General features: G+C 48.1%; 2 protein-coding genes across 4 annotated transcripts in view; both read right to left on the bottom strand.

Annotated features, from left to right (window-relative positions):
• Positions 1 to 233, bottom strand: part of ATL2 (atlastin GTPase 2) — a 41,392-nt gene extending 41,159 nt beyond the window's left edge. Inside the window, exon 1 of one of the 2 annotated variants that reach the window (XM_063328294.1) lies at positions 89 to 233. In XM_063328294.1, the coding sequence (XP_063184364.1) occupies positions 89 to 218 (130 nt within the window). In that variant the 5' untranslated portion in view covers positions 219 to 233. The remainder of the gene's footprint in view (positions 1 to 88) is intronic. The other variant, XM_063328295.1, reaches the window with a different exon arrangement.
• A 19,077-nt stretch (positions 234 to 19,310) lies between these two features.
• Positions 19,311 to 27,343, bottom strand: part of HNRNPLL (heterogeneous nuclear ribonucleoprotein L like) — a 29,053-nt gene continuing 21,020 nt past the window's right edge. For both annotated transcript variants that reach the window (XM_063328298.1, XM_063328299.1), the window contains exons 8-13: positions 26,312 to 26,529; positions 26,030 to 26,151; positions 25,391 to 25,592; positions 24,431 to 24,488; positions 24,214 to 24,312; positions 19,311 to 22,597 (exon numbers count right to left, since the gene is read on the bottom strand). In XM_063328298.1, coding sequence (XP_063184368.1) covers positions 22,542 to 22,597; positions 24,214 to 24,312; positions 24,431 to 24,488; positions 25,391 to 25,592; positions 26,030 to 26,151; positions 26,312 to 26,529 — 755 coding nt within the window. In that variant the 3' untranslated portion in view covers positions 19,311 to 22,541. The remainder of the gene's footprint in view (positions 22,598 to 24,213; positions 24,313 to 24,430; positions 24,489 to 25,390; positions 25,593 to 26,029; positions 26,152 to 26,311; positions 26,530 to 27,343) is intronic.

Raw genomic sequence — 27,343 nt, 5'->3', positions numbered from 1 at the left:
AAAATGCTTCTCCATCCCTGTCAGGTAACCTGTGCAATGCCGCTGTGTTTGTTTAAGGTGATGACAAATATGTAAGCCAAACACCCACCTGAAGCATGCTGAACACCACTCCTGGGCTGGGGAACAGAGCAATCTCCCATCCTGAAGGGTTGAGGGACCTGGGATGCGCTGGAGAGGTCTCTGTTGGCAGTACTGCGCTTACCCACGTCTTTCCTCATCTGCTTCAGGCTGTAGAGTCCAAACCTCAGTCTTCCCTCCAGGCTATGCAGGCAGCCGGGAGCTGAGGACAGACAGCCGTGAGATAAAGGTGGTCCTTCTGGCAGCCCCCACCGTCTGCAGCAATGAGGCGCCTCTGACCCCTTGGCTGCAGTCCCTAGGGCCACCCAGGGCTTCCCAAGGGAGCAGGCTGGGGAGGCAAGGAGGGATCGGTCCTGCGGTGGTGAACCCACGCGGGCACTGAGAATGGCCAGGGCAGATGGTGGGCAGCTGCCCTCCCACCAGACACCACCAAGGGAGCTGCGTCACTCAGGCAAGCCTGAGATTTCCTAACAGTCTCCCACTGGGAAATCTGCCTGGATCTCAGGCTTGCTCCCAGAGGCAAATATGTGCCCTCCCAGAGTTCAGAAAAGCCCCGCAAGGCGCCTCATCTCACTTTTCTCTGAGAAGCGCCCAGGTTGTGGCACCACGGCTCTACTACTCATGAGCTTCATCTACTCACAGCTTCCCACCTCTTCCAGCCGGAGCCCTCCTCCCCTCTGCACAGTGCCAGCAGGCGTTGGAGGCTGTGCTGCCCACCCAGCCCCTGCCCTCTCTGCAGCTGGATCCTCCCGTCAACTCCCTCTTCCCATCACCGATCCCTGCACCCTGCCCACATGCAGAAACACGCTGCTTGGTCCCGCCCAGGCTGGCCGGCGTTTGCCTCACCACCTCCGCGAGGATCTCAGCCCCATAAACAGGCAAGCTTGGTTTCCTGTGCATTTTTTCTGATATTCGCCATTCCCCGAGAGCATCTCAGATTCAGAGGTGCCTTCATCCGTCACACAGGTGATCTAAAAGTTGCTGCGTGTCACCAGAGAGTGCCTGGTGTAGCCCTGAGCTTGTAGCTACCTCTGTGTGTTTGCATGACCTGGGACTTGCCCCAGCAAGGCCTGGGCGTGAATCCAAACCTGGTTCTCCTACAGAAAGGCTCCAAGGAAGCAGAGAGGTTGTTGGGAGGAGAAAGCAAGTTGGGAAGGAGGGGAAAAAACAATTTACTAAATCACCTGAACCTGCAGCTGTCCCACATGCCAAGAGGAGATGCCTTTTTAGCTGGCAGCAGCACACATGCTCAAGAGACAGAGAGCAGCCCCTCGCATACCACCCGTTTATAGCAAGCCAAGTGGGAGACACATCCCGTTCTCCCCTGGTGATGACTCAAGAGCTGCTCCTCTGGGGAGGAAGGATGAAATAACGTTGAATTTTAGCTGTTGTTGGAGCAGCTCAGAGCATGTTGCTAGGCACCAGCTGCAGGAATCGCCTGCAGGTGCTTTCACAGGAGGAGTTGGGCCAGTTTACTGGGCTCTCCCAGTGCAGCCCAGTGCCAAATACCTTTGAAACGGGCATAATCTGTTCTCAGCCTGAAGGAGCTGTTGCACAATCTCCCCAGGATTAAGGGTTTAAATCCCCACAGCCGGCAGGGAAGGGCAGTGGGCAGACTCTGGAGCCATGCTGGCCTGCACCGTCTGTCTTATGGGTCTCTCTGGGGCAGTGGCACCCAGCCTGCCTGGGGAGGTGGCAGTCTCACAGGTGTGAATGGGACTGTCCTCCCCTGCCTTCCCTTATCAGGGTGATTGAAGTCTTCAAAGGATTAAGTGGCTACGTGGTTTTCCTCCACTCCTGGAAATGAAGCTCTGTAGTCAGCTGAAGCTTTCGTGTGCAAGCATTTGCTCAGACTCCTATCATTTGGGTCTGTATAAACACAGTGCGATTTCCATCTTGCTGTTATGCAAGAACACAAGGAGATAAGGCTGCTTTTAAAGCCTGGGCTAGATACTGGCTCCTGTGGAGGCTGCAGCGTGGCTTAGAGTGCTGATACACCTGCAAGCCCCAGGGCTGCCCTGCGGCAGAGGTGGCTCTGTCTCCAGACAGGACGTTGCCTCCAGCCTCACCCGGAGAACGTGTCTGCGCACCTGCTGCCTGCTCTGAGGGGATTTTTGACTTGCCTCTAAACATGAGACCAGCTCTCCTACCGGGGAGTATGCACAGGCTTGTTAAATGCCAGTATGGTGAAATGTGTTTCCACACAGCCTTTAAACTGCTTCTTCTCACCTGACCTGGGCATCTCTAAGCACCCCTGGAGTTTGGGTCCCCTTGGCGGCATTTCCCAATGGCTATGAAGGCCACCCCAGAGAAAGCACTTTTCCACATCCCCAGACCCTAGCTGCCAAACTTCTTGTCCTAGAAAAAGAGGAATTGCTCCAGCTGTCACTGATGCCCATGGAATGTCTTGCAGAGATAATCACAGCAGCCGCTGAATCTGTATGGCCTCCCAAGGCGCGGAGCTGTGTCTGCTTTGGGGGCAGTCAGCAAGGCTGAAGGGAGGAGCAGTCCCCAGTGGTGCCTGTGCTCTTGGTGACACCGTGCTTCAGCCCGCACCACACTTCAGTCCATGGTGCAGCATGCAAAGATCAGGTTACCCGAGACAGTTCGGGATGAGAGAAAGTACTGCACTGTAAAGAGGCGTCAGTGTCAATCCAGAGTCTCACTTGGAAAAACGCCGTGTAGACGTTTTATTCTTTAATAAAATAAGACTGATTGCTCAGTGTGCTGCGGGTATTTGCTAGGAAACACTCCTATCGGCACTGGCTGTAGCTTTTAGAAGAGGGTATTTGTCCTTGCAGTTTAAATAATCTTTCGTATCACAAAGTCAGTTCCTCCTCTACGGGGAAACTTCACTGGTTTCAGTGAGGCGGTGCAGCTTTACACCTGGGGAGGGTATTTGGCATTGAGGCCTGTGCAGGCAGACCTGGCTCCTGGTTGCATGTGGGGTTGAGTATGACTGCCCTGGCATACAAAGGGTGCTAATTACACAGTGGAGTTTATTTCCATCCTTTGCATTTCTCTCAAGCTCTGCTGGGCGAGATTTACAGGTCCTCACAAGGAGGCAGGTGGTTTATTCCCAGGGTTTCGCGTGGTTTCTTCCCGTGCAAGTCCAGACTAGCTGCATAGAGGTGAGTTGTGCTTAAAAGAGAGATTCTGCTGTGAATTCCCACAGCACCAGAGAAGCTGAGTTGCAGCTCTCATTGTCCTTTTCCTGGAAGGCGAACCCCTTCCAACACAGGGTCCCAACACACACCCTTGGATGAGGCTGCATCAGCCCATCGCTCCATCGGGATGGGTTTGGATGCAATTTAGCCTCATGGTCACCCTGCCCAGCTCAGAGAAGTTTGGGACTAGCGCTGCCTGCCTCGCCAAGGACTCGGGTACCTCGGAGACATGCTAGCTGTCAGCAGGAGCTGGCATGAGACCCAGCGATGGCAGCACCTACAGGAAAACCCAGGTCAGATGGTGACCTGAGCTTCTCCCACCAGCACTGTGGGCTTACAAGAGGGCGCCTGGGGCAGCAGCACCCTCCAGGGCTGGGATGGCTGCTCTGCTCTGAACCAGGCCTGGATGTGGGGCACGATCCTTAACATACTGATGAAACTGTGCAGATCCAACTTCTGGCATCGAATCAAAGCCTGGGTCTGAGTCTAGACATGAAGGACCGGACCAGTTATGCCATCTGCATTTCCAGGTTCCTCTGGGCCAAGCTAAGGTCGTGAAGCAGAATGTGCCGTTTAATCTGGCTGGACTAACATGTGAATTTAATTAGATTTAATCTACTATCAATAAAATCTAGAGCACGCTGTAGAAAAATGGCGTTTAATCTTTCTCCAAGCCTCTTTGTATGCGTCTGAGCAGGCGTCCCTTGGCATAGCCATGGGCAATTGCAATGAAAGGAGAAGCCAAGATTTAGCAACACCCAGAGGATGGGGCTGAGATCAGCATCCTCTTGTCTGATTCAGAGGTTCTCCTGCCCCAAAACCTCTCCGTGTGACAGAGCGTGGGGAAAGCAGAGGAATGTGGGGAAGGCATGGTCATGGGGACTGGTGCCTGCTCCTGGGCTTGCTCGGGAGGAAGCAGGGCTTGTGTCAACAGGGTCCCCACGTTTGTCTCAGTGCCCTCAGGAACTGCGCAGGGCTGCGCTGCTCCGCTGGCTCCAGGGGAGCTTCAGCAACTGCAGGTCTCCCCTTGCCCAGCTGAGAAACCCACTCCCGTGGGCCAAGCGAGTGTGTCGAAATAGAGGCAGCCGTTCCAATGCCACCAAAGCGAAGTGCACGTGTCCTTTGGGAAAAGCACAGTGCCAGGTTGCCGCTGGGGACTGCTCATGGAGAGCGTGGCTGGGTGCTCCGGGAAGACGGTACAATAGATTCAGGTGCTGTCCTGTACGCTCGCTCCATGTCATCTTGCTCTGTGCACCCAGTCGGCCCCAAAAAGCACAGTATTGCGCTGGCTTTCATTGCACGTCGGTAGTTTGACAAAAGAAGGCTCCAGTGGCTCATCACAAAGAAAAACATACAATGGCTTGGAAATATTAATCTGGGGGATATTATCTATTTTGTGCAGCTCAAGTGCCATTAATTTGCAAGAAAGAGAGAAATAGCGAGAGGAGGAGAGGAAGAAGGCCTTTTATTCCTTTCCTGATTCAGCCTGCCCTGAATAAACGCAGCCTGGCTGCAGCAAAGGGCTGGAGGGTTAGCTGCCCAAACCAAAGGCAAATTCATTTGAGATCCAGGGATTAAGATACAATCATTTGATCTCGGCTTAAACAGTGGATGAGCACCACAAAGGATAGCTTAAAACATTTGGAAAGGTGTTAAGGAAAATCAGGCAGGATTAAATAACAAAATAGCTGCATTAAGCTAGAATCCCTCCCCGGATCACAGAAAGCTGGGCAGGGAAGAGCCTGCCGGCAGGGACAGGCGAGCACACTGGGTGCAACAGCTCCGCAGCGTTTGGGGGTTGAGCGATCGGCTGTATGGGAAGAGCGGGGCAGCCTGCTGTCCGGGCAGATGGGCTGTGCCTGCGTGCAAGAGATCTGGCAGAGCCGGTGTCCCACCCCAGCCCCACCAGTCTCATTCAGGGCTCCCTGGGGACGATGCAGCTGTCCCAGAGCAGCCTCAGGGACAGAGCAGAAAGGGCCGCAGGGGACCCGCTTCATGCCTCCTGCTGGCTTTGTGAGTAGCGTTTTGGGAGAAGAGGAGCACCAGGGCTGCCACGTGGCCATCACTCCGGATGAGGGATGTTTTGCAGGTGCACGAGAGGCTTCACCTCATCCCAGGCCCCCGCTGCTGGATTCTGGCTGCCGGGCTGGTTCTTGGCACAGCCCCGCAGCTTGCCATACCCTGACCTCTGTGCAGGGAGATCCAGAGCAAAATGGAGAAGCCCAGAGCATCTTTCCTCCACCGCCACGGCGCCACGCTGATGCCCTGCTCTGCCAGCACAGCGTTCCAGGGGGGAAGCACAAGCAGGGGATAACTCGAGCTTCCTTAGTGCCATCCAGCCACCCCCCAGCCTTTCTATCTCCCACCCACCCTCTGAGTTGAAAACAACAGGAACTCACCCTGCCCAGCACCAGTTCGTTGCTCGTACTGAACTGCTCTCCCTTGCCCTCAGGGGACCACAGCCACCTGCCAAAAACCCTTAATAAGAAGAAATTACCCAGCAAAAATAGGCTAGTTAGCTGTAAACGTGTGCTCGGGGACGGCGACCCCAGGGCAGCTCTGAGCAGTGTGGCTGCTTCCCAGCCTTGCTTTGGGAGGTTTTGGGAGCTTTCCCCACCACTGTGGTTTCTTTTCTTGGACATGGCCTGTCTTTCCTAGGACAAATCACCCAGCTCCCTTGAATGACTGCTCTTTTGCAGCCAGCACGGATCATCACTAGCCATTTCCACAGGCTTCCCCATGTCCTCCACATGCCCATTTTGGCTACTTTGTTCTGCAGCACCTTTGAAATCATTAATACCGTGCTGTTAAATGGGTGTCAGTCCCAGGTGGGCAGCACCACCCAAAATTAGTGCCTGGGGACTGTTGCACCGGCCTGATCCCTACGTGCTAGTAGCCTCTGCATGGGGGCTCCGCGGCAGCTTTATGAAACGCAGAGAGCAGCCATGAGGCTGGGGGACACAGAGCTGTGCTGGATGGACGCTGGGTCTCCACCAGGCCTGGGCAAGGTGCAGCGGGAGCACCAGTGTCCCAGCAACAGGCACGGGTCCGTGCCTGTGCCCACGGAGCCACAGCATCCTGCAGATAAGCAGTGGCCAAAGCCACCTCCCCACTGTGAACATCAGGCCGCTGGCTTTACAAATAGGTTGTGCCCTTGAGAGGCTGGTGCCTGCATCACCAAGAAGACACCTTGCAATGGGAACCCCAAGGCTGGGAAAGCTCCGAGCAAAAGCTCCGACTGCCCAAAAGCACTTTCCTTCTTCTCCTCCTTGTCCGGGGGAGAGCCGTCCTGCAAACCACGGCCGGCTTTCCAGGCAGCTCCACCATCAGCCGCAGCCACCTGGCAGGCACAGTAACCCCAAGCGATTATTTAACAGCGGATTGTATAACAGAGCGGGGCAGACGTTACATTTCTGTCCCTGACCTCAGCCCTGGGACATCTCCCACCCTGAAAACTTCCAGTCTAATCTTTCAGACCTCGGGGGAGCAGCCTTGGGCATCTGACACCATCCTTCAGAGAGGAGTGATCAGTGGGGAGCTCTGGGCAGGAACATCCCAGTCCTACAGAGGGGAGGAGAGGAAGGAGGCTAATTCCCCACCGAGGGCTCAGGTGCAGAGCCCAGACCCTGCCAAAATACCCAGGCTGACCCCGCAAAGCCCCCCTGCTCCCTGGTATCTGTCTAAATAAAGCACTACACTCACCTCTCCATGTTAGGATGAGCTGTGCCGGCAAGGTGAAGATGGATGAACTAGCCTTGGGCAGGGCAAGCCGGCTCCAACAGTGCCCTGGGGTGCAGCCACACTGCCTCTGGGGTCTGGGAGCACCCAAGCCCCTTGGACTTGCCCCAGTGGGGGTGGGCAGTGCCCAGGAGGCAGTGAAGAAGCGTCTGCTGCTTTGGAGAACCCAACATAGTCTGGGGCTTGGGGCACATCAGCCTTGTACTGGTGGTGTCCCCCAACTGTGTTGCTCCCTGGAAGATGCTCCTTCATGTGTCTGAGGAGACAGTTCAGAGCAGTGGTCTGTAGCCCTTAGCAGTCAGAAGGATGCTGTGATGTTGCGAGGAGACAGGCATGAGCAGGCCTTGCTTATCACTGCTGGGCACTTGCCAGCTGGTTCAGACCCACCTCATTCAGAAATCAATTACAACCAGGTTCTCCTGAAGCTTTATTTGAGCAGATGCAATAAGGAGCTTATTTCTGAGCTTGACTTCAGCTTGCCTCAGCTCTAAGCATCCCCTTTCAGCAGGTCTTGGTGGCTGTGAACAGCCTCTCCAGAATGCGCATGGACCTGCTGGGAAGCTGGAGAGGACCCAGCAGGGCCACCCGGCTGGCTGAGGTCAGGAGACGCTGCCTACATGGAGAGGTGGAGAAGGCTGGCTTGGTTAGTTGGGAAGGGGTGGAAGTCTACAGTGACTTGGAGGGCAGATACAGGGAGGATGGAGCCAAAGTCTTTCCAGTGGGTCAAGACAATATAACATGAAGCAAGAGGCAGAGATTGCAGCCTGGCCAGTTCAGGCAGGGCATTAGGAAAAACTCCTTCCCTAGAAGGGTGGTGCAACCCTGGGACACGTACCCAGAGAGGAGGGGTCTCCGTCCTTGGGAGTTTTTCAGCCTTGTCTCTGCAGAGCCCCAGCTGCTCTGACCTGGTGTTGGCAACAGTTCTGCTCTGAGGGCTGGCTGGATCAGAGACCTCCACAGGACCCTTCCCACCAGCACTTTTATGAGTCCGGGATAAATTGGGTGGCAATTCTACACCAAACTGAGCTGAAATCAGCCTCTTGCCTTCGGCCATACATGCCAATTTACATCAAACGCTGCTCTTGTACTACTTCTGAAGATGTACCTGCTCAGGGATGCAGCAGTCCATAGAGGATTTTACATCAGCCTAAGCTTAGGAACACACGGTTTACCAACAGCCCCAGCAAATAAAAGGTTCAAAGGGCAAGATGAGAGAATCCGACATTTAAAATCTGTGACTCTTTCCACAGCTGGGCCAGGGAGCCAGCTGCTGCGATGTAATTAAGTCTAAGCATTAACCAGGGGGCTAAAGAGGTGTGATGCTCTCTGAGGAGCGGGGTGCTGCGTTACCGAGCCTGAGGTCTGCGTGTGCCAGAGATGGGAGATGACAGGCAGCGAGGCGCAGGGCTGCTCCTGCAATGCCTAGCAAGCAGCACGGAGGGATGCCAAGTCCCTGAGCTGCCACCATGCCTGACCCCTCGGCGCCCTGCAGCAGCAGCCAGCTATCAGAGCTCACCCAAAACCACATCTCGCCAATTTCTTTGGCAGGGGAGAAAATAAAAGGATGAATGAGTGTATTTTTACTGGGTTACATAAACAATTAACTCCAAAGCTGCCTTATAAACACATGGCACAAGCTGTCAGTGCTCTCACCGAGAGGTGAGCTGGGCCTTTAATGCAGAAAACATTTTGGCTGTTTCAGAGGTAAACTGCCCTCCCCTTGGGCGAGTCAAATCTCAAAAAAGCTGGAGGAAGCAGCTCTGGCTTGCTAAGAATATTTTGATTTTGCAAAGCCAGTCTGCTTCATTTACAGCCAACAGGGAATTGCTTTGGAGCTGGTCCTCGGATCTTAAAAGCCTCGTGTGCTGCTGCTGCTGTCGGGTGGGCTGGGGGCTGCTCAGCCTTCCAGGGGTGCGAGAGCTCTGCTCCAGCTGGGCAGCAAGGTCTCTGTCTCAGATCGGCTTCGGAAAAAGCCAAGGGGAGCAGGGACGCAGCCTGAGCGCAGCAAGGCTAGAGGAACGCGCTCGGTGTGGCCGCAGCTGCCATGGCTGTGCCCGGTTTCATCGCAAGTGAGCCAGTGCCACGGCAGCCGACCCTGCTCCTGGGGCCTGCAGTGCTCCTGCTGGCAGGGACAGCCCCAGCCTGGCCCTCGCTCCCCCCGTGTGATGCAAGAGACGCCTTTGCACTTTGCCTCCATGGCAAACCAGAGCTGGCAGCAAACCCAGGGAGGCAGCTGGGGGCCAGGCTGGGAGCGCAGGAGCCGGGGGGGTCAGGGATGGCAGCACGCTCGCCATACGCACGCTCACTGTGACACCATGAACGTTAACGCTCGCCATACGGCATGAACAGCTCTGGGCAAAGGGTTTGCCCAAGGAGCGTGTCCGGGTGCAAGTGCTCCCTTATCAGGTATTCCCGTGGCTGTGTTTATCGGGCTGCTCCTCCGGCTGTCTGTGAGCAGGAGTTTCTACCCTGCTCAAAGGGCAGGAGCTCTCGGTTGCTTTTGCCATCCGAGCACGCGATGCTTTAACCCTTAAGGACACCCTGCCCCAGTGCGTGGCACGGGGTGTTGTTCACCGCGTCACGCGCAGGGGAGGTGTTCTGGCACAGAAAAGCTGTGAGACCCCAGGCCCTGTGTCTCACCCGGGACAAACGTCACGGCGGTCGCTGCCTGGGGAGGGGGGATGCTGGCAGCTGCCCTGCACTTTCGGGTCACTTCTGTCCCCCCCACGGGACAGCAGAGCCGTGCCATCAGCAGTACGCAGCAGCTTGTGCAAGAGACACAGAGCCAGGGGCTCTCATGGCCCAGAGGCAGAGGGTTGCTAGAAATGCTGAACCGAGGTTGCCTCTTCTTTTCCCCACTCCGGGAGTTACAAAATCCATGGCCAAAGTTAAACAGTGAAGAGAGTGTGACCGCAGGCTCTGGGCTTGGGAAATGTGTGCCCCAGCCTGAAAGAAGGGAGCACAGAGAAAAGGAAAACCAAAAAAGAGCAAATCCAGAAGGAAAGCGGAGCAGGAGCGAGCGCCGGCTGAAGCCAAGGAGGGAGGGCAAAGGGACGGCTTTCCAACGGGCTCTGCTATTCACCACACTACACGGCTGCTGTAAGACTGATGCACCATTCCTGTTCTGGAACCCACTTTAAAGCCAATTTTTGTTACGTGTAACGAGGATGGAAAACAAAAAGGTGGAAATTCCCCACAAATAACCAACGTGGTTTATTTGGTATCAAAACAACTGTTTTCTTTTTGGTACAAGCGATCTGGCTCCATCCTTGAAGTTTGAAGCTGGCCTCGTTCTTTGCCAGGGGTGAAGATAAAGCTAGGGAATCCAAGAGAACAGCCACAGCTGTGGGACAGCACACGGCTGGTGGGACCAAGCCTTTTCCAGGCTCCTGCTCTGACCCAAGGCAGTCTCCACCAGCAGTAATGCTTCTCCCTTACCCATATCTTTCTTCTGCAGTGCATCATTAGGATACAGGCCTCCTTCCTCCTTTAAAAAAAGCCACCAGGCAGGGCTTGCTGCTTCCTGTGTGGGGACGAGCTCCAGCCAGAGCCCACGGCGCACGGCTCGGCAACGGGACAATCCGCCAGCCAGCAAAGGAGCCAGGGAGGAAGAGACAACTCCAACTCTGCCATTATGTCCCAGGCGCCCCTGCCGTGGTAAGTGGGACAGGCAGAGCCTGGAGGAACACCAGGAGGAAAGGGAACGGACCCAGTCGACCCCCGTCCAGGTAAACCTGCAGGCTCCCCACGTCCCTTTTGTGAGCCCTTTGAGGCAGGTGTCCTGCCCCACAGAGGACCCCGATGGCTTCTGTGCTCCTCTTGTGCCACTGTGGCAGCCGGTTTTCTCATGCCTCTCGCTGCACCTCTTTGCATTTATTTGACAAATACTCCTCAGAGGTCCCAGGCCATTGTAGGCATTGGTCACGCCTTTGGTTGTTGGATACTCTTCCATTCTGTCACCAATGGAAGCAATCACGCTTGTCCTGCGAGATCTGTTCTTCCTAAGCCAGGCTGCCGTTTATCCATTATTATTGAAGTATCAAGGGCATTTGCCCGTGTTTGGAAGCACATCAGCTCCCTCAAGGAAGAGGGATGAAATATCCTCCCTTGCCCGATAGATTAAATTGCTTACACAAGTGGAATGAAATCCAGGTTTCTGGGTTATCCAGTGGAGTTCTTTTGCAATTTTGCTGCTCTTAGGAGAGGGGTTGCAGAGATGTCTTAGCTCACAGCCCAGAGCTGTCAAGGCTACAGGAGAGAGAGTCAGACATGGAGTTTTCAAACTTGGACGTTTCTGGGTAACCCAGAGAGAGTTCCATGGGCTTCTGCAGGAACAACCTTACACGCTGCCCTCTCCAAGCGTAGCCGTGCTCAGCAACATACGTGCTTGCTGCCCTTGATGCTGTTCTGCACAGTCCCTTCTCCTCACTCACAGATGTCTCGCCCCGCAAATTGCCCCGCAGGTGCTGGAGCAGCCATCCTGGTAAAAAAGAGCCCAAACTCTAGCACCTGGGAGTACCTTTTGCGTGTCTAGCTTTGTACGTCCCTGCTGGTGATACAGTGCAGAAGCTGCGGGAGAGCATCCCATGGCCTCAGACAACCCAAAAGCAGCATAGAACTGACTGACGACCGAGTTTGTGTCAGATGTCCCTGTCCCCAGCGCAGCAGCCAGCTCTGGGCTGCAGGCTCCTGCCCCCCTGGTGAAGTGCCAGGGAGAAGGCAACACGCGCGGTCCCCAGCGCCGAACTCAGAGAAGGGGGGATATGAATTTCTTGCTGCCACCTGCTGTCCCCGGCCATCCGGGCAGGCCCTGCTGGGCTCTCCCCGCCAGCGCTGCCCAGGGAGCCCCCAGCCTGAGCCCAGGCTGGGGGGGGGACATTGGCCCCAGGAGGGTCAATGTCCCAGCAGGACCCATTGCCACCCCCAGCCCCTGTGAAGAGGGACCCAAAGCCTGGTTTGTCCACCTAGAAACACAAACAGAGAAACAGAAGCAGTGGCTTCCGTGTCGCCATTCTCCTGGTCACAAGCTCCAAAAGCACAGCTGTCCCCGATTTTCCCCCCGGCAGGGGGAAGACGGCTGACTCCCAGCTGCCACAAGCCCAGGCCCTTTGCTCCCACTGGGAACCCACAGGCGGTTTTGTGCCTCTTCCACCCGCAGCCCAGGGAGGGCTTGAGCACAGGCCAAGAGACATCCCAGGGGGACAATCCAGGCTGCAACTTTTCCAGTGGAAAGCCCCGAGCGCAAGCGGGAAAGGCTGTACAAGTCCCAGCCAAGATGAGACTGGCACAAAGGAAGCAGGAGCCAAAGGAGGCATTTTATTTGCAATTCCTTGAGCGACAGAGGCTGAGGACATGCAGGATGTGCCCAGTTGGGAAGAGACACGGAGGAGATAACACAGAAGGATCCACATGGCCACTAGAAGGGGCTGACCATCGTTTCACTTTATAGCAGCGCTTTTACATAATTCAGATTAACCTCATGCTATCCATCCCCTGTGCAGAAAAGGTCCTGCTTCATGCTGGTGTAAACCAGGGTGAGGCCAGCCTTGGTGGGGCGGGGGGCAGTGGGGGATCACACCGCAAGCAGCCAGGAGACACAAACACATCCAATTCGTTTGCCAGGCCTCAGAGGATGTTGGAGACAGGGAGTAACTCACAGACAGGGACCAGGTACGCACCCAGACAGATGCTTACGAAGGACTGTCTGGAGAAGAGAAGGCTCCAGGGAGACCTTAGAGCCCCTTCCAGTACCTAAAGGGGCTACCGGAAAGATGGGGAGGGACTCTTGATCAGGGAGTGGAGCGGTAGGATGAGGGGTAACGGTTTTAAACTGAAAGAGGGGAGATTTAGATTAAATATTAGGAAGAAGTGTTTTAATCTGAGGGTGATGAGACACCGGAAGAGGTTGCCCAGAGAAGCTGTGGCTGCCCCATCCCTGGAGGTGTTCAAGGCCAGGCTGGATGGGGCTTTGAGCAACCTGGTCTGGTGGGAGGTGTCCCTGCCCAGGGCAGGGGGGTGGAAGTAGATGGTCTTTAAGGTCCCTTCCAACCCAGGCCATTCTAGGATGTAGCTTCTTTTCATGCTTTATAAGGAAAAGGACAAGATGAGTTGACTGGAAAAGCAGTGAAAGCCGTGGAATTCTATCAAAGCTACTAGAGTTGTGTGGAACCGCAAAACTTATTCTCTGCATCCAGAGAAGGCACAGCTACTAGAAAAATCTGTTTGTAGTCAGCTGTTGCGTTCTGTGCATGTTGATGTAACCCCTCCCCACCACAAACATCTTGTACCTGGTCTTTTCTAACAGATTTGCTGCTTCTCAGCGCCCCAATGGAGGTGGGGAGGCAGCTCACAAAGTCTGATTTTCCTACACCTCCACCTAATCTGGCATCGCTCAGAATATTCTGTGTGTGCAAAGTGACTGAATATCACTTTAAGGCCCCTTCTAACCCAAACCATTCTATGACTGCTCCTTGGGGGCTGAACTCATCGTCCACAATTTGCCTGACGATCTCCAGGTCAGATTGTCTCCACTGCAGTGAATTCCACCCCAAGACCAGTCCTGGACGAAGCTCAATCCCACAGCAAGCACTTCTTCTGAATGCAATGCTCTCCTTGCTCCAGCTGGCCCTCAGCGCCACAAGAACACACCAGCAAGAGGACAGTGTCAGCCGTTCGCCTTGCGGCAAGCGGTGGCCCACCTTTGCTGCTACTCAGGACAGGAGCTTCTGCCACCACAGGAAGAGGGGGGTAGGCGAGAGCTGCATACACAGAGGAAACAATTTAAAAAAATGAATAAAGAAATAAAAATAAGTTTCCTGCTTCAATTGACAGAACAAAAAGCTGAGGAAGCATTTCAGGTGATCAGGTGCGTGGTCCAGAGAGGCAAATCAGCTGAAATCCCGCAGAAGCCCAACAACAGCAGAGCTTAGCCCTGAACAGGACCCTGCCCTGTTCCTCCACGACAGCCTTTGGTATTTCAGATAAACGGGGCAACCCAGGATTGCTTCATCTTGGCTTTGTGCCTGGCACAAAGGGAATTCAGCACTACATGCCATCTAAAGCCATTTTCGCATCCTTTTTATCGAGTATTTTATTTACAGGCAGAACCACAGGCCCTGAAAGGAACCAGGAGTGGGAGGAGAGGCAGAAGGCTGTCATGAAAGGTCTGTAGGGAAGTAGTTGAAAAATGCCTTCGTGGCAATAGCTGCCCTATCCTTCACCGTCCTCACCTCCTGGCTCTCACTGGATTCCTGGCAGAAGCCGGTACCTCCTGGCCCCACGCAGCCCAGCAGCAAACCCCATGCCCGGGCAGGTTGTTCACACAGCCTCAGCTCCCGGCATTCCAACAACCAGTCCAGTGACATTCCCGCGGGGACTGGTGGGAGGACAAGGCCTGTTGGCTGTGCCTCTCAGGACCGATGCAATCCCCAAGGTCAAGCAGGCTGCAGGGGCACACTGCTCCATTTTCACCCCTTCGTTAGTAAAATGGGAAGAACTGGCAAGAAAACAACAGGGAAGTCAAAGATCTCGGGCCTCGTGCATTCATCGTGTGCAAGCCAGGTGCACGGAGCTGCCCTGTACCAAGCCCAAAGCTGCCTCAAGAGCATGAAAAAAAATTACATTTTACAGCAAGTCTACCAGACACCTGTCTACAAAAACTCAACCAGCCTTGCTCTTAAAGCTTCTCTGCTTCACAGGCCAGCAGCACAGGCATCTGCGGTTGTTCTGCACTGCTGGCACGACCAGGAGCCAGAGGTGCGCTTTCGTGTTTCTCTTTGGTCAGGTCCCTGTTAACAGAGCGGATAAGAACAGTATCTCCCTCTGTGAACACAGCGTCAGCCTTTCCACCCGCCGTTTCCTCAGAACTCAGCAGTGAAACTTGGTCTGTACTTGGAAAGGACACAAAGCAAAAATGCAGCGGTTATCAGCTTGGTCTCTGCGTTGCCCGGCCCTAGCTACAGATCTGATTCATGGTTATTGGCAGCGTGTTTTGCAAAAGGTAAACAGACTTCTCACCGAGCTGCAAGGACAAGCGTGGACAAGTTCCTGAGCTGCTATGGAAACTAGGAGCTCTGGGGAATTTGGTTTTAGGGCTCTGCTGTGTCAGGGCAGACTCCCAGCCTCCTTGGGTCAGGAGATAACCATCCAGCTGGCAGACCTAAGCTCAAACCTCAGACACAACTCAAAGCAAGCACAGAAGAGGGTGACACTTGGGAACACCGATCTCCACGGTCTTTAAAAGGAACCAGGCCAACACAAGGTACAGGCAGTCTCACAACGACTGGGGAAATGGGGAGTATCATCACTTCAAGAGGACTACAAGGCAGAAGCACCGTAAGTGCTTGCAAAATGGCTTAAAAGCAGCTTCATGTGGAAAGTGACTGCTTCTAAAGCAGTTTAAAGACTAGCCCCTCTCAAACATTGGTCAGCTATAAGCAGCTTATTGGAGGTAGGTCTCCTTGCCAAGGCTGTTGGGATGGCAGCACGCCACAAGAAAGAAGCAACTGTCCCCTTGGAACATAAATCCTGACCCCACACACATACCGTAGATGAACCCAAGCCGTCAGGGTTTCTGAACTGCTCTGTCCTCAGTATGAAAGGGGGTTTATCCTTAGCCGTGCGTTCTCTGGGAAGGTCTACAAAGCAGAGTTCCTGGAAAGCTGAGTCTGTTTCCAGCAACAAGAAATGGAGGTTGTGCTGGCAGTCTCAGGGCAGGAGCCATCACTCATTCCTCCCTGGCAGTCAAAAAGCGTGACATTAGCTCCTGTTGTGCCTGCATCCCCAAATATCCCTGCTCTATTTCTTAGGAAGTTTCAGAACGTGCAGAAAACAGACAGACGAACAAGCTTTGTTTCAAAGCTTTGGGAGATAAAAAGGAAGAGCTTCACTTCTTTTTTTGCAGTGACAGGGGCATCAAAGATGCAGGTGCTGGAGGTAGTGGCAGGGGCAGGCTGAAGCCACACTCAAACATAAGTGGTGTGTTAGTGTCTGTGCTGGAGAAACCAAGAGCAGCGGGGTCACACTTAGCTGTGAGCTTGGGGTCCATACCCTCAAAGACATGGGGAAGCATTATCACCTTACTGCTCTTCACGGAGAGAATCCTGTCCTTTAGACTATTAGGGTAGGGGTTTTTTTTATTATTAGATGAAAGCTATAGCTGAAAAAAGCAAGACTAGAGAACACGTTACTCTGAAACACTTTGAAATAAGTCAATAGCACAGTCCCAATCCGAAATCCTGTGGTTAGTTCTCGTTGCTTCACATCAAAAGGACACAAAAATGAAGCGTCAGAGGCACAAAAAGGATCCTTAAAAAGGCACACGTAAGTCTAACAACAAAAAGATGAAAACCCTCCACAGAACTACTGGGCAAGAGAAACATATTTAAGTATAACTAAAATATTCCAGTTTGAGCTCTATCCTTAGAAGTCAGGAGTTTGGTTTGGATTTAAAGTGCCCCCCAAAAAGACATAGGTAAGTGAGAATTAAAAGCTCAGTGAGTGGGATTCCCACTTTAAACTAGTAAAGTTTTAGGTTACCATGTTTCAGACAGAAGCCATGCAGTAACTTCAAAAAAGTTTACCCAGGCGACTGTCTGACCAGGCTATTTCTTAGACGATCTTCTGAAGCCTTTCGACAGGATGCTTATCTAAAGCCCATTAATTTAATCTGATTTCGCAGTTCCAGTGCTGTGGTTAACAGAAGAGAAAAATAGAAGCATAATCTATATTACATGCAAATCCCTGCATCTGTACCATTAAGTTTAAAAATGGCCAGAAGTTTACACTTAGGTGACAGAGACAGCACCAACTAATTATGCTTCTTGAAATATCCATAGTTGGCTGTGTTAACAGCCTAAGTGACAGAAAATTCAGGAGGGGAGTTTTGGTAAGCAACTACTCCAACTAGTAACTCCCGGGGGCTTACTTGACTACTACCCACTTAAATCTGAATGCAGCACAAACATCTGCAATTTATTTTTCTTACTAGCTTGAAGAAGGAGATCACAAATGGAAAGGAGAAGAGGTGGCAAGAGAAAATAAACAAAACAGGTAACGGCTTGTATGAAATTGAATAATTACATCCTGTATTCTGCAGCAGCTGCCAACCTCAGCCATCCCCCATGCTACAAAGCCCACTTCAGTGTTTCGTTCTGAATACTGCTAACACTGCCTCTGCCAGGACTAATTTGTATTCTTGGATCCCGGATGCTTTGGAAAAGAGGGTTAATTATCTTGCCTTTTTAATAGCTGCTGGATCCTTGGCACATTCCTGCAGAGTACTCATTCCCTTGCAGGAAGGCCCACTCAGTCTGCAGCTGCTCCACAAACACCAGAGAAGGAGAAAGTTAAATAAGTCATGCCAAAAATTAACACCTCGTCTCAGCAGCTGCAACAGTGAAGAGGAAGAGCAGAGAACCTATCCGAACTAATGTGTGGCTCTAGCCCAAGGAGCTGGCTGTGAAAGGCCACAACAGGAAGGCTTGGCACAGGACAGATACACCAAAGCTATCTGAACACAAGAAAAGGGACTGAGGTTATTTCCTTTAGAGGGACGCGGCCAAAGCACAGCGCAAGTAATCTGGCTGCATTAGGTTCCTCCACATCCTGTGGGAATTACAATCCTTGGAGAAAGAAATCTTCTATTTTTAACAGGGAAAGAGCATCACGCATTAGGATACTTAATGGAACACGAATATTTCGTTCTTTTAACTTGATGATACAACTGCAAGCTCTTCACCCTTTACCAAATCAGATGCTTTAGCAGCAAACTTGGGGGCCTCATCATCCCAAACCCCGAATAGCTATTTGTTTCATCTTATTTTCATCGCAGACTATGCCCCCAGCAGCCTTTGTCAGGAACCCAAATGGCATGCTGGAAACATCACATTATCATGTGATATTGTGTTATCTTCACAAGTGTCAATTTTAATGGTGCAACTGAGAAGATGCTGTCTTACTCCTCACTTAGCACGCATAAGGTTTAACAGGTGAGGAACAAAAATGGAATTCTTTTGTTTTACAGATGAAGAACGACGCCAAGTATTTCTCAACTCAGACTTCCCTGGTGAATATGATTAACATTTTTCACATTCCAGTCCAGTCCCAGACGGTTCCTTACGGAAGCTAAGGTAGGCTGGGAAGAGCCTAGATTAATTTAAAACATGTGGCCTTAACAATTAAGAACAAAAATAGCACAAGCTAGAAGAAATGAAGGAAGTGAAAAACACCTCGCTTCCAATAGAGGATGGCCTTAGGTGAGATCCCACGTACCAGACCACTTCATCCAGCTGCAGTTTCATGTCCACCTCCCACCCTCATCAGCCCCACAGTCCGGGAGAGAAACGCAGGTCTAGTGAACGGTGCTCACCCCTTGTTCCTTAGCGTGTCTTCCTGCCAGAGGTCTCGCAGCACTGTTTGTCCCTTGCTTAGATAGCATTCCCCATTCACTCTTGACTTTCACAACAAAGCGGGTCACCCAACATCTTCTCTCGTGCTGTTATTCAGGAAGGCCTTTCTTCTCACTGGTCGTAGAGCAACACAACCTGTGAGGTAGGACAGCACCACGCCAACACACGGGAAACGCTCTGTGGAGCACCAGGCTGCTTTTCCCTTTACGCTTTTCCCTTTCTTTGGAACTGTTGCTACCGGGAGACCCAAACGAACATGGTTTGTTTCCTTAAGGCTGACGCAGTTTTGCCACGTACTCAGAGGGCGCTATCAGCTCTTCTACGGCAGCTTGGTCACGGCACCAACCATGCAAACTGATACACACAACCACGGCAAGGCGAGTTTTACAGCAGGACTGTTACGTTACCTTTTACACACCAGGTTTGTGCAGGTGGGAGGCTCTCAACCGCGGCACAGCTGCACCCAGGTCAAGATGAGAACAATGACATTTTATGCTTTAAGAACTCTTCACGGGAAGATGAGCCCGTAGCTGGTGTTTTGTTTTCCCATGCCTTCTTGCACACTGCTTCTGGCCAAAGGCATGCCATGCAAACAAGATTAGTTTTGAGATTATTACCACCTCTGCAATTGCCGGAAGGGAATAAACAAATAAACTGGGTAGACATAAAAACTTGGAATGGCTAAAAAATCCTGCTAGTAGCTACAGATGTGAGAATACAACATACTTTCAGAAGAGGACACAAAAAAAATCCCTAAGATGTTTAAACACATCCCAGAAGTGGAAAAAAAATAAATTTGAGCGTGTTCATGTTCCCAGACTTTGACGTATTATTTAACAGAAGAGACTGAATGTCTCCTGCTAAGCCATCGTAATATTCAAACAAGTTTAAGCGTTGTTCACAAGAAAACACAGAGCAGGAAAAGGAGCAAGTTGCATTTAATTACAACAAAGAGGGTTTCAGCCAGTTACAAGCCAGCTTACCCCAAACATTATCCCTTACTAAAAGACAGACTTAGTTACACCACATTAAGTTGTATCATTCCTTTCATAAAGCAGGACACCCAAACACTTCCTGAATGGTTTCTTTTAAGTCTTTTCTTATATCACCGTAGCGATACACTCTATCTTGCTGTGGTGGTGTAGGAAGTCAAAAAGCAACTATTCCCCCTTCTTGCATATAAGGAAAAATAAATACAAACAAGGACTAGAGTATCATGAGAGAAGACAAATGTTATCTCCACCTCAATATATCATTTACCTCCAATGAAAAGTGATCAATCAGGAAAAAAAAAAACCACTTTAAAAAAAACAACACCAAAAAACCCCAAAACAGTGGAACAGAGGCAAAGATATTACAGTGTGAATGCCAGCTGCTTACAAGCAGGGAAAGTGCATAGCAATGTTCACTATTTTGATTGTATGGCTTATGCAAAAGAGACAGAAAAAAAAAATAATGCATTGAGACACCTTAATGGTTTAATTTTAATGTAACAACTCTAGTAATACCACTGCCAAATTATAGACAAACTTCACTCCCCTTGGAGAAACTAACTCTTCACCTGCCCCTGCCCTGTTTTTGCCCTGTTCTAAAGAGCAAGATTACAGGTGAACACAAACCTCGTTTGTGGAAGGAGACCAATCTCATTCCTCCCTGCGGACAACCATCCATCCTTGTAGGCCCAAGAGAAGATGTGATTTTCTTTTTACAGCAAAACACCAGCAAGGAATCTTTCCTGTTCTCAACTTTTACATGAATAAGATGATTATTTCAAGGAGAAAGAAGCTGTAACAATTTTGCAGTCTTCTCTCTTTTCTTCCCCACGTGGCGCAGGCTACTCATTTTGCATTTGTGAATTCCAGCTGGTATCAAGTCCTTTCAGATACACCTGGCACTAGTCTGTCCCCTGATCTGGGCAGCCACAGGAAAGATGCCTTTCGCCAGAACATCTTAGGCACTGAATGCTGTGACACTGAAACATTAAAGTGCTTTTTTTTTTTTTTCCCCTCTTTTTTTGTAAAACCTGAATGCTTTAAGGGTCACCCATCCTACATCCCAAACTGGACCAACAGATAACATACTATTTTTAACGCTTAACTACAAACAACTTGACTTTGGAAACTACATTGATACAAAGAGCAATGCAAGTTATGACAGAAGACACAGGTTTCCCCAGAATGTTTAAGCTGATGGAAGAGAAATGAATGACTGGGAGAGACCTTTTACAGTTAAAACATCGGGCAGCACAGGACATTTCACTAGTACCCAGCATTTCTGTTGGCAAATAGCAAGATATGGCACGTAGCCTTCTACCGCTTGAGCTCTATGGAAGCAAATTCTGGATGAAAAGCACTGACACTGGAAGGGTATTAGCAGTGCCCTTAAAACGCAAATCAGTTTGCCCCCTACCAGATCGGAGGCTAATATTACTCCAGATCCTATGCAGAAAGAGCTGCCAGAGAGCACCTGTCCTTCAGTTCCCAGTTCAGGCGTTATCAGAAGCCTGATTTGAATACCTGAAATATTCATTACCTGAAGCATGAAAAAAAATGGAGGTAGACAGGGCAAAAAGGAAATCATTGTTGATGAGAAAACCTGAAGAAGAGCAGACACATTTCCCCTCATATGATAAGGTGTATTTGCCTTGAAATTAAGAATGGGGCAAATCCAGTCTGTATTTAAAAGATGTGCAATGCCCACAGTCTGTAAACATACTGCAAGATAATCTCTCAAGGACAAGCATTACCGCACCAACCATCTTGCATAAAGGATGGATATGGATAAAATCCGTAAAGACAGAACAAAGAACTTGTATGATAAAACATGAAACATCTGATAAAATAACTTATCTCTGATCACTAAGAGCAGAACTAAAAAGAAGCTGCAAATTCAGAAAGGGGAACAAACACAGAGCCTAGGACAACAGCTCCCAGACTTCCCTGCTTGGATCCCCATTTCGGGGGGTTTAGCCCTAGTAAGACACAACTCCAGTTCTAGAAGTGAGAACAGAGGTTTCAAAGTACTGGGACAAAACAAATCATCTTCTCCAAAGCGAACTATCTCTCACCTCAATTATTTCACATGGTGTAATTGGTTACATTATCTGAACCCCACATAGATTGCCTCAGTTTAAGCGAGAGGCTATCCGAATCTATTCGCCCCATGAATTCTTTCCTGGTCATAACAGAAACACAAGATAAATCAGACAAAAGAAAACATTGAATTAATTGTCCAGGTATGAGAGAGCATGGTGGGGCTCACTTCCTGTTTTAACTGTTTTTACCACCTTGGTTTCTATCGTGATCAATCTTCTTGCATATCCAACTTTCACCATTTAGTATGTCATAACCACTATTTAAAAAAAAAAAAAGTCAAGAGGATATGCTAAACACCAAAGAATTAAGTTTAAATTATGGAAAATGAGGATGAACACATTGATACAGGCTTGCAATTTTAATTTTTAAAAGGCCCCTACGGTGGGACTAGCTATAGATGGCATCATGCTAATGCAAATGGAAAATACTTGTTAAAAAAAACCAAAACCACTTTAAATACGTATGAATTCACACCATACACATGTACATACTTAATAATTTTCTACGTTAGCTTTGTTTGAACAATAAATCAAGTCTATACTACTAAAAATTCGGTATGTGCAACATTAACCTGATTAAAGCATTTTATAAATACAAGCTTTTTAGTATTGCAACATACTTCACTACTTAAAATACTGAAAAAACAAGTTCTACATTTAAAATTCTGATGTAATAGCTCTATCTGCCAATTAAGACTACAAATGGAAAAATACTTCCTAATCTTTAACATTATCGAAAATGCAAATATAGTTCATTTTTGAAAGAAAACAATCTTGTTTATACTACTGATGCTTCTTTCGACATTTGAAGATACTACACTAACAAAATACAAACTTTGTAGTAAGCTTACAACGTACTTCTCAGAGGCAAAAAGAAAAAAATCTGGTTTGTATTTATGAAGGAACATCCATTTATTATAAAACAAGATAAAAGATATTAGAATTAAGTTGAAACAAGGCAACATTAGAACAACCACTTTAGAGCTTTGTGAACGAAGTGTAGTTTTAAACTTGCAAATCGAGGTGGACGTAGCTCTTAACATGCCGTCCTCTTCTCTATAAATGGGATGAAGTAGAGAAGCAAAGCTTCAAGGTATAAGGGTTGGAGCCATCTGTCAGGAGACAACATACAAGGTACTGAGGGCGTTTTACTGAGCATAGCTCTCCTGCTGATCAAGATCCCCTTGCATAATCCGACAAGTTCAACAATTCTGTAGATTTAAGGTTCACACCTCCCCACCTACCCCAGCCAGTGGCCTGCAAACACCAGATGACTTGTAAGTAGGTGTTATTGATAGTCTACCAGCGTTTTTGATACGTAAAAACAAAGTGACGGATCTGGTCACAAGGGAATGCCGACAGAATTCCAAACGCTGTACTATACATGAGGCTTTACCATTACTGCTGCCCCTCTTCCTAGCTGAGCTATTTATAGAAGTAGTATTTAACAGGCAATTTCAAACAACGTCGCATTTCTATCAGCGACAGTAGCACTAGACAGGATTTACATGTGTTTGAGAACAGACCAGCAGGATGTCCAGCACAGCCTTCAGACCTCTCCAGAAAGCAAAGCATAAACCAACCCCCCTGTACTTGGAAAGGCTGCCAAGACCCATGGATGGCAGCACGCGTTTGCCTCTCAGGTAGTGGACGATAGGTCCTCCTGGTTCAGCCAACCTCAATCTTATTACACAAGTCTTAACCAACAGGCCTTGTTTTAAAATGCTGTGTTTTCCTGTCATAGTTATATTCCATTATACATTAAGGTTTGTATTTTTCACGTTGAAAGAGTAAGTTCTTCTGCTGTTATCACCTCTCCAAACTGAGATAAATCTGAAATTGTGAATAGTATGTTATCAATAATATCTTAAAAAATATTCTGCCCCTGAAGTAATCTCAGTCCGTTATTGAGAAGGTGGACCAAAGGGGTGAGGCAGGCATAGGAAAGATTTAAACACTTGACAGGGAGACAAATTCATAACAGTTTGGAGAAGGCAGTTTAAAATAGTATTAGACACTGGCCTGGATTCAAAGTTATGTCTGTGAACACACAGAAAAATTGCCTTTAATCCAGTGAACTATATTAATTGTCCAATGCAGATCTGGCCTATTGTGTACTTGTTTAGCAGGTGAACTCCCCCTCCATTCCTACTAGTTCGGAGCTAAATTCAGTTTGGCCTCACAACTTCTGATTTTCAAAGAGAGTGCACTGCAGGAGCACTTAATTCAGAGCAGTAAGCCGGGTAACTTAAAGAATCTTCTGCCCAAAGATATTGCAGATTTCTCTGCATTTATTGTGAAAAGATACAAAAAGCTTCAGTAAGTCATTATCCTTAGGTTTGATTTTGATGATTTTATTGCTTTTCCTGCCTGCCTTTCTTATCACAAACCATTCCCCCCACATTGTTCCATAACTTCACAGTTGCAGAGCATATTTTGAGTTCTATAGGTTAACTCAAAAACTAAGAAAGAGTGCCATTTAGATAGAAAGTAATGTAACCTAGAGATTAAGTACTGTAATATATATAGTATTCATATACTGTAATATATACTGCAGTATATGTATAAATATGTAAAATTCAGCATATATACCTATAATAAGGATGATGCATTTTTTAGCTGCAGACTGAGCAGCTGAAGCCTCACCTTTTACAAAAGCAGTATCAACATCAAAGAAAACAAGACAAAAAAAAAAAATATAGCAGTCAGACCAGTAAAATTTACTTACTTGGGACTCTTATCTGGTAGTGATTAAGTACAGTGAGAGCTTCCACTGCATCTGTCTTACATTCCCATTCCAACAGACCAGACAGTGTTTTGGCAGAAGCTGTCAAAATGAGAAAGAAAAAAGGGAAGGAGGGGATAAGTAACATCTCCTGACAGCGTACACTCTTTATCAAAACTGGAATTCAAGTAACTCCCCAAACAGGGCAAAGTTTACTTACGTTTTGGATCAAACACTTTGTATTTAATAAAGCTGAGAACTTCATGATCCTCACATAACTGTCACAAAAATAAAACAAGAGGTAAAACTCCAGTAAAAATGCACATAAACACATTAGCAAAAATTCCAAGTTCCTAGAAGAGACACACAAAAAGGGAAATACTGACTCTTTAAGAGAGCTTCCACAAATTCATAGCAAATTATTATTTTAAAAATATGTTTAGACTGGTAACTCTTTAATAAAAATACCATTCTATAGTATGCATAACAAGGTTCCTGTATCTTTGCTGTCCCATGATAAATATGATTTTATAGGCACAAAAGTTGTTAGAGTACCAGTATCACTACTACCTCAAACAACATATTTAAATAAAAACAAGTTCTTCTTTTTGACATTCCCACTTCAATCCAGTAGCTCAGAAGTTGTACGTACAAGCACAGTGCTCATGAACCAGAATTAAGTTTCAGACAGAGCTTGAAAAAAAAAAAAAAAAAGCCCAGTATTGCACGTTTTAAGTAAGCGTTTAGAGCTCATTTAGGACTCAACTGTGCAAACTGTTCCAGGTGCATGACGTCCTAGCAGTCACCAGAGTAACCACCTCGGGGAGTCAGTAAATCTTTTGTGAATTGTAGTCCTAACTTTCTCTGTATTTGGCTTTGCATGAGTCTTTTCCCCTTCCTTCACAAAAAACACCTTGAGGTCCTCAACTTTATTTCCAAGACCTTGTTTCTCACATTAAAAAAAAAAAAAAATTTAAAAAAAAACAAATTGAGAGAATAATGCCAGAATTGTGAAAATATAGCAGCTTCTATATAGAGAGGCTACAAACCTCTTTAAAAACCAGTTCTCTTCCAGTCACTATGCTGTAACTATCCCAGTTATTTCTTTTCAAAAGCAAGCGCAGTGTAAACCTGGGATAGAGCCCCAAAGCACTACATGTCAGTCATTTCAACTGCCTACCTTTACAAATGTTTCTTCAGTTACACACAGGGGAACGTTGTAATAATGCAGCACACAAGAGGGTGGTTGGATGATGTTCTTAGATGCTTGGCCAGCACTGGTGAAACGATTATTCTTACTCATTGCAAAATCCTTGTAACTACTCGTGCCATCCTCCAGTTCAAATATCTGGCTTGGAACTACCGAATGCTGCTTGGAAACACTGGGATTTAAGGAGAGATAGATAGACAGACAGATGTATAGTTAAATTTTCTTAAATTATTAAGACTTGCATACTTTGCACACAGACTATTCATCTAATCAAAACAGAGCTGCAATTTCTTTACAACAATTTGAAATAGAAGGAGAACAAGATGGGTTGGATTTGACACCTTCCTTAAAAAAAAAAGTAGAAAGGATGGATAAGACACATTAGGGAATACAGTTCATTAACAGTCAATCCATGTAATGCCCATATGCTTTCTTAATACAAATAAAACCATAATAATAAACAAAAGTATAAATAGCAATAAATAAATAATAGTTGCTAATTGGAAATCATAACTCTAACAATGATAACAGAACAGTGGGATACTGTCCGTTTGCAAACTCATTCCATCTGCCCACAGGTAGACTATTAATCTGATAAAACATATTTACCAGACATTAAGTCTCTTTCCAAATAACTTGACATTGTTGAGATGTGTGACAGCTCTTTCCACAGCATACTCGTCACCCATTTCAACCAGTGCCGTGCCTGGAATAGTCTTCATAAATTTCACCTTAGATAGATAAGGGAAAAGAAAAATGACATTGCAACAAAAAGCCCAACCAAGAGTTTTAGTTATTAGGAAATATTTTTAGACCATCTCAGCCAGTTGTTTTCAAAAACAATTAAAATTACTATAGTAGTTTCTGAGTTTCTAATAAATAATGCTTTACCTTCTCAATGTTTCCATACAAGCAGAACAGGTTGAAGACCCTTGAACAGTTCATCTTTAGCTGATGCAACCCACTAACCATGACAACTGACCCAGAAGGATTTCCACCATGCATGTAAGAGGAGGATGCCTGAGGCAGTGGATAAGCAACAAGTTCTGGAGTGTCCCGAGATCCCATGCGGTACCGGCTCGGCAAGGGCAACAATGGACCGTGTGACCCTAAGGAGATATTGTTTGAGACAAGTTTCACTACTTAATCTTGCATTAAAGCCCACATTCGTAGTGCCTATTTTCAGGGGGAAAGGAAGGGGAACATTACAGCAGTTTCCATTAATTCTTTTTCAAATTTAAAAACAAAGAAAAAAACACCCAAAAAAACACACCACAAAAATAAACCAAACCCCCAAACCAATCCAAACACCCCAAAAAAACCCCACCAATAAAACCTCTTCTATTCCCTCTAGTGTTCCAAGTCTTTTCTTACATTACCAGACAAGAAGGAGCTGTTTCATGGTATTGTTTGTATATACAAGAGAAAAAAGGTATTTCAGTAGTTATAAAAATAGTATCTTCCCAGCACCGTACAAAAATATTTGAACATGAACCTATCAGAAGAAATATTGCCATGTCTACTTATAGACCTACATGACACCAAAAAAGAACATTACAAAATATGGAAAACAAACCAAAAGGAGTGAACTTTTAGCCAGAAATCAGGAGAGGAGATGACACAGCTCTTAAGACTGCCTTTCTACAAAGCAGCTCATTTGGAAGAAACATGAATACTTAAATCCCTGCATTAATGCAAAATGAAGCTGTCCTATTTTCCACTACAGGTAAAGTGACAAGTTTCACTGAAATAAACAATTTCTTTTTTTGTTTGGGTTTTTTTTTGTTTAATTAAGAGACATTACTAGTATGCAATACTTCTGTTTATAGAAAACGTCAGTATTACAGACCAAGGAGAAGATCCCTGTTTTGCTGAGACAAAAATAATGTGAAATTCACATAAGCCAAGTATAAAAGGAACCTT

Source organism: Chroicocephalus ridibundus, chromosome 3, assembly GCF_963924245.1.
Source record: "Chroicocephalus ridibundus chromosome 3, bChrRid1.1, whole genome shotgun sequence".
NCBI lineage: Eukaryota > Metazoa > Chordata > Aves > Charadriiformes > Laridae > Chroicocephalus > Chroicocephalus ridibundus.
The sequence above is the reverse complement of the archived record's forward strand: the minus strand, read 5'-3'. Positions and strand labels throughout refer to the sequence as shown.